The sequence below is a fragment of the Epinephelus fuscoguttatus genome, linkage group LG13 (assembly GCF_011397635.1).
Source record: "Epinephelus fuscoguttatus linkage group LG13, E.fuscoguttatus.final_Chr_v1".
Lineage (NCBI taxonomy): Eukaryota > Metazoa > Chordata > Actinopteri > Perciformes > Serranidae > Epinephelus > Epinephelus fuscoguttatus.
In genome coordinates, this window is record NC_064764.1 from 42809800 (window position 1) to 42824162 (window position 14363).

Here is a 14363-nt window from a genome sequence, read left to right on the forward strand (position 1 = left end):
CTTTGTGTCGTCGTCTGTTGACGAGCTGCAGACTGACACGTGCTAGGAGCGGCACCTGACACGTGTCACATGACGTGCCGTGGCAGCGCTGGTGTGTTTTCATCCGAGCAGTGTTTCCAAGCAGCTCCAGAACAGAAGTGTTCGTTATCCATCAGCTGAAAAATGCTATTGTTACAGAAATCTCCAAATGCAAAAAATGTTTGATGCCAAATCACAGCATGGATTTTTCTCTGGTGTTGCTCAAGGTCTTTGTGTCTCGGGGCGTCGGTAGCATAGTGGATAGTGCCGGCGCCCCATGTACAGAGGCAGTGCCTCACTGCAGTGGTTGCAGGTTCGACTCCGGCTTGCAACCCTTTGCTGCATGTCAACCCCCACTCTCTCTCTCTCTCTCTCTCTCTCTCTCTCTCTCTCACCCCATTTCAGTCTGTCCTGTCCATTAAAAAAGGCAAAAGCCCAAAAAAAATAATCCTGAAAAAAAAAGAAAAGGTCTTGGTGTCTCAATGTGGAGTTTGGAGCAGTTTTTGACCTCTTTTATTAATTCTCAAGTCATAAACTAAATGCTTAAATCTAGCACCAAACCAGTGTAACACATGGTGTCAACTCACAAATGTCTGTCACAACCTTCAGTCCTAATATTCTAAGCCCCTGTACACACAGTGCTGAGCTGCCTCTCAAATTAATCTGAGGTTCTTGGCTTTCAGATGATGTGTACCATGTATTCTGTTGACCTGCCGTCCCACCATCCTTCTGACAAAGACAAAAATGGGTCCATGGTAGGAGCGGTGGAAGAGATTAAAATTATAGTTTGTCCTCCACAATATAAAACCAGAGGCTGGTTGTAACGTTGCCTTTAAAGACTCAGAAGCTTCGATATGCTGAATGGAGCAACGATTCTCAAAGTGGCCACCAAGAAACACAGAGCTCAGAGAGCCTGACCGCCTGACGGACAGAGAATATTGACTTTGTATTTTGAGAGAAAAGTTAAGACTCTGAGAACAGTGAGAAATGTTTTTTTGACATCCAGTTTCTGGCTGCCACAACAGCTTGAGGCTCTTTGGCACAGCTTCACCAGCTGTGATGTTTGGATCAGTGTGAGCTGCCAAAAGCAGGGGACCCTCATATCTCTGAGGTTATATAAATGCACCAGTTGAAGATCTCTTCCCTCTTGCGGTCCCTCCGGTGGCCAGTGGAGGTGTGTTTGAACAGGAGTAAGTCTGAGAACTGGGCATGTGTTTACTCGGCACTCCTCTCTATTTATAAAGCCGAGCCCCAGAGTATTGTAGTGGGCCGGTGTTGATCACAGTCTATTAGCTGCCCTTGCCTCATTTACCAAAGACAAACACAGGCTTAGCTGCAGCTTTGAAGACGCAAACAATTAAAAGTCCACATTCTGTGCTGTATGTCAGCGGGGGAGCTGTGTGCACGCCTGTTTGTGTTTGCTCATCAATAGCAGCACTAAAGGAGCACATTGTGTGGAAGCGCTCGTTTCCAAAGGCCGTCGCTGCTGTAAAACTGTTTCATCTGAGGACTGGGGTCTCCCTCAATGGATTTACCCAACATGACCGTCACCTTGGTGCTGAGACAGTACCTGTAAAGGTTAATCAGAAGTCTCCTGACCATCACCATGGTGATAATATGGCCTGCACCTTTATAGCCAGAATCATTTTGGTCAACACTGAGATCACAGCCACAACTATTCACTGATTTCTGTGACAAGAAAAAGCCAACAAGTATGTTCATGTCTGATATAAGTGAACTATAAAACAAGGTCACCTCCACATGATCACACAGACCAGCTGAAACACACCCTGACATTAACATGGAGATGATGGCGTACAAATCTCCTGCAGCAGCTTTGAAACAGCCGATAGGAAACAGCAGAGGCACTTTATCAACCCGCTGAGTACTGCCATTAGCATCAAGCTAGCAAAGAATGTTCTTTCTTCATAATGGAGGATATAAAGGAATCAGACTCACGGATAGTGTCTGGTCTTTTACTCAGTACGGCTGCAGAGGCTACCAGCTGCATCTCAAACACACAACACCATTTATCACTCTGGTTTAGTTTAATCAAACTCAACACTTCCTGTTACTGTTTCAAATTAAAAGCTCCTTATCATTTTAGCTGTTCTAAAAAGGCTTTTATCGTGAAACATTTGCAGGAACTTCCTGTGGAGGATTCAGTGACTTGTTTGCGTACGGTACTTCAAACGTAGCTCCGCCCATCTGGTGACACTTTTTACGTTACTACAGTAACAGTGACATCACACATGTCGTGAAAGACAACCAGCGATGATTGGTCGTGGACCAAAATATAGTGTGTCATGTGTGTCAACCAAGTTACGGCACGATTTTATGACTCTACAATCACCTGATCACATAGAGACTGTCGGAACAGACAAACATGTCATGTTGTTTGAACCTGGTACAAGTCCTTCGTTAGACCGTCCTGATGACATGAACTCAACATTTTGTGTCTCCCTCTGTATCAGTCTGAACTCGCTCCACATCACTCCACAAATCGGATCAGCACCGTAGTCGACAACTGACATCTCCAACACTCTGCAGCTCACACCAAAACTATCTAAATTTATAAATATCACTACAGATGAGAGGAAAAATAGATATTTGAGTTCATGGTGAACTGTCCCTTTAAACACCACTAAATGGAGACTTGCTGTTACAGCGCTGCTCCTTTGAAATCAATGAATGTTTAATGTGACTTCATTTCCCAGCAGCACAGCAGGTGTAAACACTGATTGATTCTTCACTGATACTGGTTGGTTCACAGCAAACAATGATCCTCGCTCTATTAAAACTTAATTCAGCGTTTATCACAGCTCAAATTTTATTTTCATTGGTCATCATCATTCATCATCCGGTCATTCATCGTGTCTGTGAGTCATGATAAAACATTATACTCACCTGGAAACACAGTGGAAAACATGTCAGATAAAGAAACTGTGTTTGAAGCTCCTCACAGACGCTTCAGGTAGCTGCGTTTAGTGTTCCCTGTAAACACAGTGCTGAGGATAAACTGTCCAATCTGTCGGCGTGTTTACAACAATGAAGATTATTACCTCATCTGACTTTGTTATTGCATTAGCTGCTCCCACATTTAAGAAACGGCTTTGATGAGTAAAGTTATCAGAACCAATGCACATGATGGCCACAGCTCTGAAAATAATAAGTCCCCCGCCGAAATAAGACTTCCGAATTATCCGCCCATTCTGTCTCAACAGGGGTTGCATCACATTACAGACGTTAATATACACCAGGTTTCATCAGGTTTATAAAGTTAGAGTGAGTGAAACTAATCCAGTGTTCTGTAGCTCAACTTTACTGAACTCAAGATACATCATAACTTTACTATATTTTATATAACACACATACATTAAAATGTTTGAAGTTTTTAAGTGAACCAAGCCATACAATATTCAGAAGTATCATTTACAAATATGAAAATATTGTGTTGTAAGACTGAAAGTTGCATCATTTAATCAGTCAGTTATTATTGACCACAGGTCTGAGGTCGATGGAGTCGGTACAGTGTGAGAGGTGAGCTCAGTACAGTCATTTACATCACACAGACACGTGACATTACAAGACAAAGCTCACAGAAACATGCAGGTGAAGGGTTTTAGTGCAGTGTGACTCGACATCAGAGACAGGAGTTCAGAGTCTTTATCGTAGAGGAGAAAAGTTGTGTTTGAAACAGGATAATTTGTTGGGCGGGACCTGCAGCGCCTCCTACAGGGCATCAGCTGGGAGAGATGGTGGGCAGTGTGAGAGAGAGATTATTATTTTTATTATTGTGTGTTTGTGACTCAATGCGCTGCAGTTTTTTGCGTGTGGCCGTCTGTGCAGCTCAGTGATGTCGGTGTAAAACTGAACGAGAAGGCATCATTTAAATAGGTTAAAATATTGGAGCATTTATGGGAACGCCCAGAAAGCATTATGTCCTTTTACAGAGAAACCAAAGCAGAGTCCTGCATGCGCTCATTTTTGAAAACCTGCTCAGCACCAGGACTGACCCGTTACCCATAATCATGTCTGAATCAAAGCTGCACCCGTTAGTAAACGTCCTGTGACCCTCCACACCGTAATCAAACCCCCCCAGGCTCCAGTCCCTCACATGGAGCTGGTTCTCCGTCTCTTTGACTGGATGGTGAAAACATTCAATCACTGCCAGGTTAGGAAACATGTTAGCATGCTCCTTCCACCACCATCAAACCTCCAAAGGATCCCAACTCCATGTAGGCTGCCACCTCATCCTCGGGCTGCAAAGTGTCATGGCTGGAGTCCTCCACGTCGGTGACCAATGTGACCACGGGGTCAAAGGTTACACTGGTGGCACTGACTTTCAAAATAAAAGCAACCGTCAGAATATTGCTGCACATCTTTTTACTGGGTTTTATTCTGAAAGATATAAAACAGATTTTTGTTCTCACCTGCTGCACGCCCGACTGGAGGCTGGAAAAAAGACCACTGCGCCCCTCAGTGACTCCGCCCCCTAACCATGACTACACACCGACTGTATATATTGAGTGATTCAGTCTGGTACCAGTCTCACAGACCAGCTGGGTCACATGAGCAGAGGAAGTTTGCTGTGAGAACAGAAGTTTGTCCGTACAGTTTGATTACTGCTCTGCTCTGCAGCGTGACACTGGTGAGATGAGACTGAGCCAACTGGTAATATGCTGCTCCCCAGAAATGTTGCCCTGGATCAATGAATGAACGTGGAGCTCCTCTGTCACTTGAAGATGGATCAATAACGGAATTGGCTGCAGACCTTTGAAGAACAGCGACTCTATGGCTTCATTTTCTTCTGTCAATTCACAGCAACTCTGATTGATTACGCTCAGGGACGAGCGGTCGGACGGAGTCGGTAGTTACATCATGTCCCTCGTCACAGCAGCTCTCTGTGTCTCTGAGGTGGTCAAACACACAAAGAGTCTGAATGATATTAGCTACGTGAGGAAGAGGAGGATGATTGTATTGTCGGCTACATTTCTGTGGACTATTTCTGTTTTCAGAGGTGCAACACTTGAGTCCTGCTGAATACACACAGCCTGCAGCGAGCCTGTGAAATCCTCTTGTTGAGAAGCTCATTGAGGCCTCGTTTAGTACACCTGATTAACACACCATAGAAGAAGAATATCTCTTTATACGCCGTGTCTCCCACTGATGTGCACAAGAGTCTGTTTCCTCTCTGTGTGTTCACAGATGTCTGCTGCTGATGCAGATGAAGCAAACACTCACCAACAGTGTCCTCGTCTCACAATATGTTCTGCACACGCTCAGTATTTGACTATTTGTATTTGCATGGAGGAAAAAAAACTGGAGGCGTTTGTACTTTGTAATTAGGACAGGAAGTTTTTGAGCACGTCCTCTCGGTTGGACGCGCGCGCAGAGAAAGTGTCTGATGTTTTCCTTCCACGGCAGATCTGTCATTTCCACATTGAGCTCGAGCAGTCAGATGGACAGGGAGCGATTATTCCACGGTGACGAGTTCAGTGTGCAGCGCTCAGCACCCTGAGAGTGGGTGACATTTCAGCTGTCCAAAAGGACACGCTGAGTGCGCCATGTATCAGTGAGGCGGCATTTATGCCTCATTGGGGCGGCTTGTCACTAATCGATGCAACAGCCTCAGAACATAAATCTCCCTTGTTGTTTTTATGTAGGAGTGATTGTTGTGGGATTTTTTTCTCCGCACCACCCACTCCAAACAGTTTAGCTGCACGGCGATGCATCAGTCATCTCTCTGTAACCTGCAGAGAAACTAGTGGTCTAAATTTGGATGAGGAGAAAGTGTTGAGAGAGAGGCCGAACACATCCCAGCTCTCAGAGTAAATGGCCTTTTTACAGTTGATAAATATTGAGTTCTCCATTACCTTCTCTTGTAATATCCTCCGGTACATTTTTTGTGTTTTTGATCTACAATTATCATAAAGTTTATTTGTTGTGAAAATATAATGGGTGCTTAAGAGACGCTAAAACAATAACTAATTGAACCAAAACAATAAAAATGCCAGCACTGAATTACAATCACTGTAACAGAACAATAAAACAGGGAAACTGAGCCAAATCCTGTGTAAACCTGCTTCACAGAGGTTGGAGGAGGTGAGAGATGCTGCAGATCTGTCTGGGTTTAATGTCCACATATTAAACTTTATTATAGTTAGCATTGTTTTATTATCAGAGAAATAACCACAACTTTTTTTAAAGGGACAGTTCCTCCTAAAATCAAACATACATGTTCCCCTCTTCCCTGTAGAGCTGTTTATCAGTGTAGACAGTTCTGGTGTGAGCTGCAGTGTTGGAGATATGGGCCGTAGAGATGTCTGACTTCTCTCCAGTATAACAGAACTAGATGACACTCAGCTTGAGGAGCTCAAAACTCAACATCAGTGTCTCTGTAGAGAAATCATGACCTGGTTACTCAAGATAATCCACAGACCTTGTTGCTGCAGTTTCATGTAGGAACTGTTTTCTGTCTACCAAACTATGCCCACCCACTGCATCACCGCACAGAAGGAAGTGTGCATCTACTGCTAGCACCACTGAGCTAGCTAACGTTACAGCTCAGCCGACGAGGATGCCATTAATGTTTCCATCTTGCCTCTCGTCCATGAGTAGATGCACACTTCCCTCTGCACAGTGACACAGTCGGCAGGTGTAGTTTGGTAGAAAGGAAACAGTTGATTCCTTTAATGTAAACTCATCGACATTTGAACTCACTGATCTGATCTGATGAGTCAAACACCTTCACAGCTCCACTGTACGTTACATTAAACTCTGAATATCATCACAGTGACTGTGTTCGCTCTGCTTCTCCTCAGATCGTGTACGCCGCTGTGGACTGTACCAAAGGACAGAACCACGAGCTGTGTAAGCAGGAAGGCGTGGAGGGCTACCCGACGTTTAACCATTACAACTACGGCAAGTTTGTGGAAAAATACAACGGAGACCGTGGGGTAAGTGACGCTGCATTCGTCACCTCATTCCCTCTCTGAAACAGTTTACACACACTCAACACATGAGATTGATTTTGTCTGTGATAAAAAGTGAGCTGGTTCAACTCATTTGGTTTCATATGAATCAAAACCAAACAAATCAAAACCTGATGTCAATTTTTACAACTGACGAGACGCCAGAAACCAGAATGGGTTCATCCTGAGCTGCTGACAGAGCTGAGAAGTGCGAGTGGGTGAATGTGGAGGAGTCAGAGATGCAGACAGAGCAGCCTGGATATTGTTAGAATCACATAAACACAGATAGGAAACGTTTCCACCAGTGTTTTATCCTGAATACAGCATGAATTAGATTCTCGTTTTCCCCTGTTTCAGAATTAATCTACAAAGTGCTGTTGAGTCAGAGCGGATGGATATCGGCTGCTGGCACCACGAGGAGACAGAAATATTATGTTAGCTGAATAATTTATGGCAGAGAGGACAGTCGAGGGGCCACGGTCATGCACACAGATCAGCCCAGCCTGGAGTGTTAGACAGCTGTCAGCGCAGGATGATGCAGGCAGACGTAAAAAATCAATCAATCGATCACCTAATCAATGCCTTTATTGTCATTATACAGCTGCACAAAGATATCAGGTGTCTCCAGTGGTACATAAAGAAATTCACGGACACATTAAAGACCAAACACATCAGGATAAAAACAGTGAAGTATAAAAAAGCAGAGTAAGAACAATCATGATTCCACAGCCATGAATTATCGCTCATATACAGAATATTCCCCTCAGAGGTTGTTGCATGTATCTTATATACACACTAAATTATTTAATGACAAAAGTTTTTCAGTAATCTAGGTTTGTGAGGAGCTTTTAGGGAGCTGTAGCACCTTCCAGAGGGCAGCAGGGTGAAAAGGTGGCAACACACACATTTCTTTAGTTAGAACCATGTGTTCACTGATCATTTATCTCTTGTTATATGTCGTTGCGAAACATGGAAATGTGACGCCTCGCTACAGTCACGTGGTTCAATGAAAACTGAAGCTTTGTGTAGTTTTGATGTTGAAGATCTTTAGATGGTTCAGACAAAATTTGAGGTCAATCAGATTAAATCTGTAGGAGGAGTGTGTTAAAGTACGACCCCTGGAAATGGCCAAAAAAAAAATACAGAAATTACATAGTAAATTAAAAATGGCCGACTCCCTGTTGGATTTAGACTCCGGCTCCAAGAGGCTTTTTTGTACGTCCTGGGATTTTACATATGTGTACCAATTTTCGTACATGTAGGTTAAGTGTACTACAGGGGCTGCTTAGTTGAAAGTTTTTAGGGGGCGCTACTGAGCCATTTTTTTTAAATCAGAGGAGGGGGGACCATAAAATGTCACATTTGTCACCACTTCTGATACGAGTGCAAAGTTTCATGACTTTTATTTATAGGGAGAAGAAGACTTCAAAAGGGTCCTCGCACCATGTGGTGCTCGGGCTCTAAAAATAGAAACTCTCCCATTTTAAACAGCATTTGTGGCCACTGGAGTAGAGATTTCCGAGTTTACATGGTGCACTTGAATGCACCACGAAGTCCCTGTTGCTGTGTGACTGTGAAACTCGTCACAGACACCGAGAACAAAGGCAGCACGACAGGAAATGATGCAAAACTATAACCATTTTGGTCCAAACATTTCCACGCCACTGTGGCGGACAGCCCTCAGAGAATCTGCATGTGGCGCTTGGCGGGTTTTAATTTCATCCCTCGCTCCTCTAAATGTCCACTGCTGAAATGATGTGTTTCACTGGGACAAACTTCACAGAGCAGAAGCTAAAGACGCTTGAACACTGGGACTTGATATTTAGGATGGCGCTGAGCAGATTGACCTTGAACTTGACAACAATATTTGGCTTCCTGTTGACTCGTCTTATCTGCGTGCTGCCAGGCTAAGAGGAGATAATGTGTAATAACGACACTCTGATGTCTGTTAGATTAGAAAAGGCATTTAAAGTCTGATAAACGGCTTCAAGCTGTGAACTGATCACTAACAGTTGTGCCTTCCTCCCTCTGGCTGTCCGTCTGTCCACAGGAGGCGGGCTTCACAGGCTTCATGCGCAGTCTGAGAGGACGTGACCAGGAGAAGGTTGTCAAGAAGAAGGAGGAGCTCTGAGGGCGGCGTGCAGGGACGGGGAGTTGCACTGCACACTTTGTCATTGCACTGTGACCCTTGACCCTGGCAAGGGCCCTATCAGCACTGACGTGGGAGACTTGATGACCTCAGCGAAAGGCTATTTTTTATACCGTGGTGATCACGTTTGTAATAATACCAACAGAGTACCTGCAGTGAGACCGACCACTTGAGACTTCTTTTTTCATGGAGATTCTGACGGGCAGAAAATACACTGACAAATAAGTGATTCTTTTTTTTTCCTTTTTATTTTTGCCCAAACAATGTGACTACACACGTGAGAAGCTACACCCTATACTTTATCTATGCAATACTGACCCCTGCTTCGCCCTGTGGGGGTCTGTGTGACGGAGGGACACCCATGGTGGTGGGTGGTGGAGGTGGAGGTGGAGGTGGTGGGCATCAATAGTTAAAGGTGGAGGCTGCGCTGTCCGTCACTCCACAGGGGTCCTAATCCTGTCCCATCAGCCCTGCTCGGTCTCCAGCGGGAGACACGCTCTCTGTAACGACACACACCTGTCCGTTCAACATCTTTACCTTCATGTCTCCAGTCCAGAACCATCCAGAATATTGTTCTCCTCACAGTCAGCTGGGGCACGACTGCATCTAACACACACATGCCCACAGTTGGTTCAGTCGCATGTGAAGTGCTCACGCCGCGTTCACGTGGAGTCGGGGAGAGGGTTGACAGTAAAGCAGACGCCTTTTTACTAGACAGGAGCAGGATGGTGGTGATGCACGGGTTGACCTGCAGCTTGGGTAAACTTGATCACGGGTCATTAAGTGACACATGAACGTTCTGAGTAAGTTATTAATAACTTACAAAAACATCAGTCACAGTGAGACACACAGAGAGCAGCTTCATCATCAGTGCTCCATCTGTGTGTCTGTTATCTGCTTTTTCCTTTTTTTTTGTGCACAGCCAAACTTATTGAAGTCAGACATTGTTTTCTTCAGTCATAATAATTCCTGTGGGCCTAACACTGTGTCCTAAGCTAGGAAACGCCCCTCAGTCCACTCTGAATCCATTAAACATGCACTGTTGTTAAGTCGTGTAAACAAACCACCGAACATATCAGCTGTGCGCTCGTGAACAAACCATGTAGCATATCACCTGTGTGCTCAAGATCATTCTTAAGCCGTAACCACTGCACTGACAGGTGAGTTCACACCTGTTTTATACCGTGATATGTACAGGAAATGACATGAAACAGCACGCAGGTTGTTTTTAGTGACAGTCAGCTCTGCGTCACAGGTTGTGTTTTGCTCATCGACTATCCCGTGTGTTTGAAGGTCAGGCGAGGCAGACTGGCTGGTTAGCCATGTTGGTGTGGGTTTAAAAGCCATGACCTGGGCATCACGACAGGACGGCAACATCAGGTGAGACCAGCAGAGAATACTTACAATTCAGCATCACCATGGCAACATATCGTCATGCTCGTTTAGTTTACTGTTCTGCCGTTCAGTCAGACTCCTTGTTAGTTTTCTTATCGCTGTCCACAAGCTGTTGTCCGTCCTTCCGTCGACCGTCTGTCTGACTCCATGTGAACGCAGTGTAATGAGATGCTGTAGCAATATGAAGAAGGTGTAATCATGACCGAAGGGTCAATATTCTGAATGGTTCCACGCTCTCGTGATCACTTTTGCTTTTAGAAAGGACTTTTGTTTGCTTCAAACTGTGGCCTTAAAGATCTGAAAATAAAAACCATGCTGGAATAGCAGAAATATAAAGTAAGTGGAGGGGGAGTCGGAGGCCTGGTGCCTGTGCAGGTCCCTCGAGTCAAAGAAGAAAAAACCAAGACCATGAGATGCCAAATATTTTTGTGCATTGCCCTTGATATTTCCAAATATTAACCCCACTCAGAGCTGTAGTGATTCAGCAAGGGTGAGGCTCGGTCACCTGCAGTGAGCATGGGAGACGATGGAGGCTGAACTCTGCATGATGATCACGTGTAAATGTCCAAACCTTCCCCTGGACTCCACCCTCTACGTTCACTCATCGTTCAGAGAGACGCTGGGATCGTGTCAGACCACTGGTTTACACTTTGGGCATCCAGGGTTTGTGTTGAAGCGTACCCTCATGCATTTCCTCCGCTTTCTGCTGAAGCGAACGACGCCAAGGAGCCAAAACGACAGCACTCTTCTTGACAGCCTGTCTGGACGTGTGTCTGCCTGCCATGCCTTGGCCGGGAAGCGCTGGGCTCCAGTCAGCTCGGACAGTGCTCTCCCTCTCTCCCTCCCTCCCTCCTTCCCTCCCATGCCTTCCATCAGATTCCAGAGGATGAATTCATAGAGCGTCCACGGAGTCATTAAGTGAAGTCTCCAGAGCCCCTCCCACTCCTGGCAGCATAACGCCATCATCATTACTGTGTGGCGATTTCTTTTTTTCTTTCATGTTGTGTGTTTCAGCTCCCACGCTTCGGCCACTATAAATATTTAAAGGCTTATCTGTAGCTGAACTTGTGTTTTATTATTCAAGACTTTGGTTTCTTTCATTCTGAATAAGGTTCTCAGGGATAGCGAAACACAATTAAAGGGAACTATTTTGTTTGTAATTTTGCATTCCAGCTGAATCGTTTTGAGCCCGTAGGTCACCAAATTAAATATTGTTTACATTTGTATCCCGAGTTTAAAAAGACGACGTGTCCTTTTCCTGTGCTCGACCACGACAACATGTATTGAATAAGACGTTCTGTCAGTAGATGTTACTGAAGCATTTCCTGTCAACATTATCATTGTGATTTTAATGGACTCATTCCAGATGTTTGGGATGTTCTGGCTGGCACCAACACTTCCTGTGTGTTCAGTGTGACTTTGACCATTCCACAGTGTGCGAGGGCATCTTGACAGAGCGCTTCACACACTTAGGTGTCGACATATCGCTGTAATTAGATGTCCATCCTCCTCTCCAGGGAAACAAATTACCTTTTGTTCTCTGTGTCCATTTGTTTTTGTTTACGAGTCTCCGCAGTGACATCGTCATCATCATCCTCATTTGTTGACTAATAGAACGACCACCTCTCTCTTATCCCAAAGGTTTCCATGTGGTGTGAGGATCTGTCACACTGATGCCAAGAAGTCATTGTTTCCTCTGTTGATTTTTCTGTGCCCAGCCATACGTGCAGTTTTTCCCCGCAGTAAGGACCTTGCGAGAAAAAAATCTTAATAAAGTCAAAAGTTTCCACAACATTTTTCACTTGTTTTTTTTAAAGTGTGCTCATCTCTGCTCTGATTGGTCAGTTCACCACCGAGAGTTTTATGCCTCTGTGATAGTCGAGGCGTGTGTGTATGTGTTCAGGTTGTCTGTGCGTCCCGTCCTCATGAACACAACATCTAAAGACTGCTTTAAGGGAATTTCTTCAGATTTGGCACAAACGTCCACTTGGACTCAATGATGAACTGATATTAGTTTTCGGTGGCCAAAGGTCAAGGACACTGTGACTGTTTTTTTTTGTTTTTTTTTTTTTTTTTAGCAATTTAATTTTTCATTTGTTGTTGAAGGCCTAAAGTCATTCTTACATTGTAAGAGTGTGTATACACATATATATACATTTCGTCTGCTAAAATACGGCCTGGCGCCTTTTCGACCTATCTCAGCTGGGCTCACTGTGGAAATCCAAAGAAGGAAAAGCCTTGGAGAAAAATAGAGAAATCAATAGTGTGTGTAGATCTGTTTGTGTTCACTGCAGACGCTGCAAAGTTCAAGTACAAATGTATCATGATTAGCTCTCTTTAGACCAGTTAATAATGTTGATTTAGTTACTTCATTCACTGTGTAAAGGTTTAGATGTGTTTATGACACCAGACAGTGTTTTCACCTCCCCTCTCAGGGCGTCTTTACTCGGTGCCAACATGCATTCAAAGTTTAATTTATAGCTTAATAATAAATAGCTGCAAAACACATGACATTCCCACCAGCCTCAGCTCTACATGTTCAGACTAACATGGTGAACATCACCTGCTGAACATTTTGTCGTCATTATAAGTTTGTATGCTTAAGCTCAGAGCTCTGCTGTGCTGACTGTCTCCACCATCATCATCATCATCATCATCATCATGACTCTAGTGACCAGTTTTTATGCTCTCCTGAACACAGAGACTCTTCCTGTGTTGAAAGTTGGAAAACATAGTTCAAACTCCACAGACACTGTGGACACAAACACAATCATCTGTGAAGTGACACGTCACTGAAGAATATCCAGAGCGTGAGAACATGTTAAAAGTTATTTCATGATGCGACACCGAGCTGCGCTGCTGCTGCTGCTGGCACAATAACAGAAATAGAAGTTGACCTTGTTGGGTCACAGAGCTGATTGATGGACAGTCCTGGTGAAAGCACTTTCTGTGTGTGTGTGTGTGTGTGTGTGTGTGTGTGTGTGTTTATTTTGATGTTTTTTCTCAGTTCTGCATCTGAGACGGGAAACAAATGGAGCACTCAGCAGATCTGACACTGATGGCTTTATTATGAGAAATGACTGGAGAATGGCTCAGGACCTAAAAGTGACCCCGCTCTCACTGATGCCAGAGAACATGCAGTCATAACTCCAAGTCTGACTCTGAGCTGACGAGCATGGCGAATATTACAGAAGATACAGATGATAATAACTACTGTATCTGTCTGAGCAGAGTCGTTAATTCTCAGTATGAGTGTTGCTTCCTGCACATTTCTCTGATATCAGACTGGAGTCCACAAACACACCAGCTGCTCTGTGCCAACACAGCAGAGCTCTGAGCTGAAGGATGCAAACTTAAATTGAAGACAAAATCTTCAGTAGGTGATTCTTCATCACCTTCATCTGATAGCATGCTAACACTTCATCAGCACTGAACATGTAGAGCTGAGGCTGATGGGAAACCATTTAATTTGCAGCTATTTGCTCACTAACCAAAGTGCTGGACAAATTAAACTTGACTGCACGGTGGCACCATGTAAAGAAGCCCTCAGAGGGAAGGCGAGAAAATATTTGCAGGGGCGTCAGTGGCATGGTGGGTGGTGCTGGCGCCCCATGTGCAGAGGCTGTGCCTCGCTGTGGCGGTCGCAGGTTCGACTCCGGCTTGCGACCCTTTGTTGCGTGTCAACTCCCACTCTCTCTCTCTCTCACCTATTTCAATCTGTCCTGTCCATTAAAGGCAAAAAAGCCCCCAAAAAATAATCTAAAAAAAAAATAATAATAATAATAATTTGCAGGCAATATGGCCAGAACCTAATTTTTTCTACCTCC

The 14363-nt window shown here is 44.4% G+C and overlaps 1 protein-coding gene across 1 annotated transcript in view; it reads left to right on the forward strand.

Annotated features, from left to right (window-relative positions):
• Window positions 1–12328, forward strand: part of pdia5 (protein disulfide isomerase family A, member 5) — a 95565-nt gene extending 83237 nt beyond the window's left edge. The window contains exons 16-17 of the mRNA XM_049594064.1: window positions 6843–6977; window positions 9043–12328. Coding sequence (XP_049450021.1) covers window positions 6843–6977; window positions 9043–9123 — 216 coding nt within the window. The 3' untranslated portion in view covers window positions 9124–12328. The remainder of the gene's footprint in view (window positions 1–6842; window positions 6978–9042) is intronic.
• Window positions 12329–14363: the final 2035 nt, after the last annotated feature.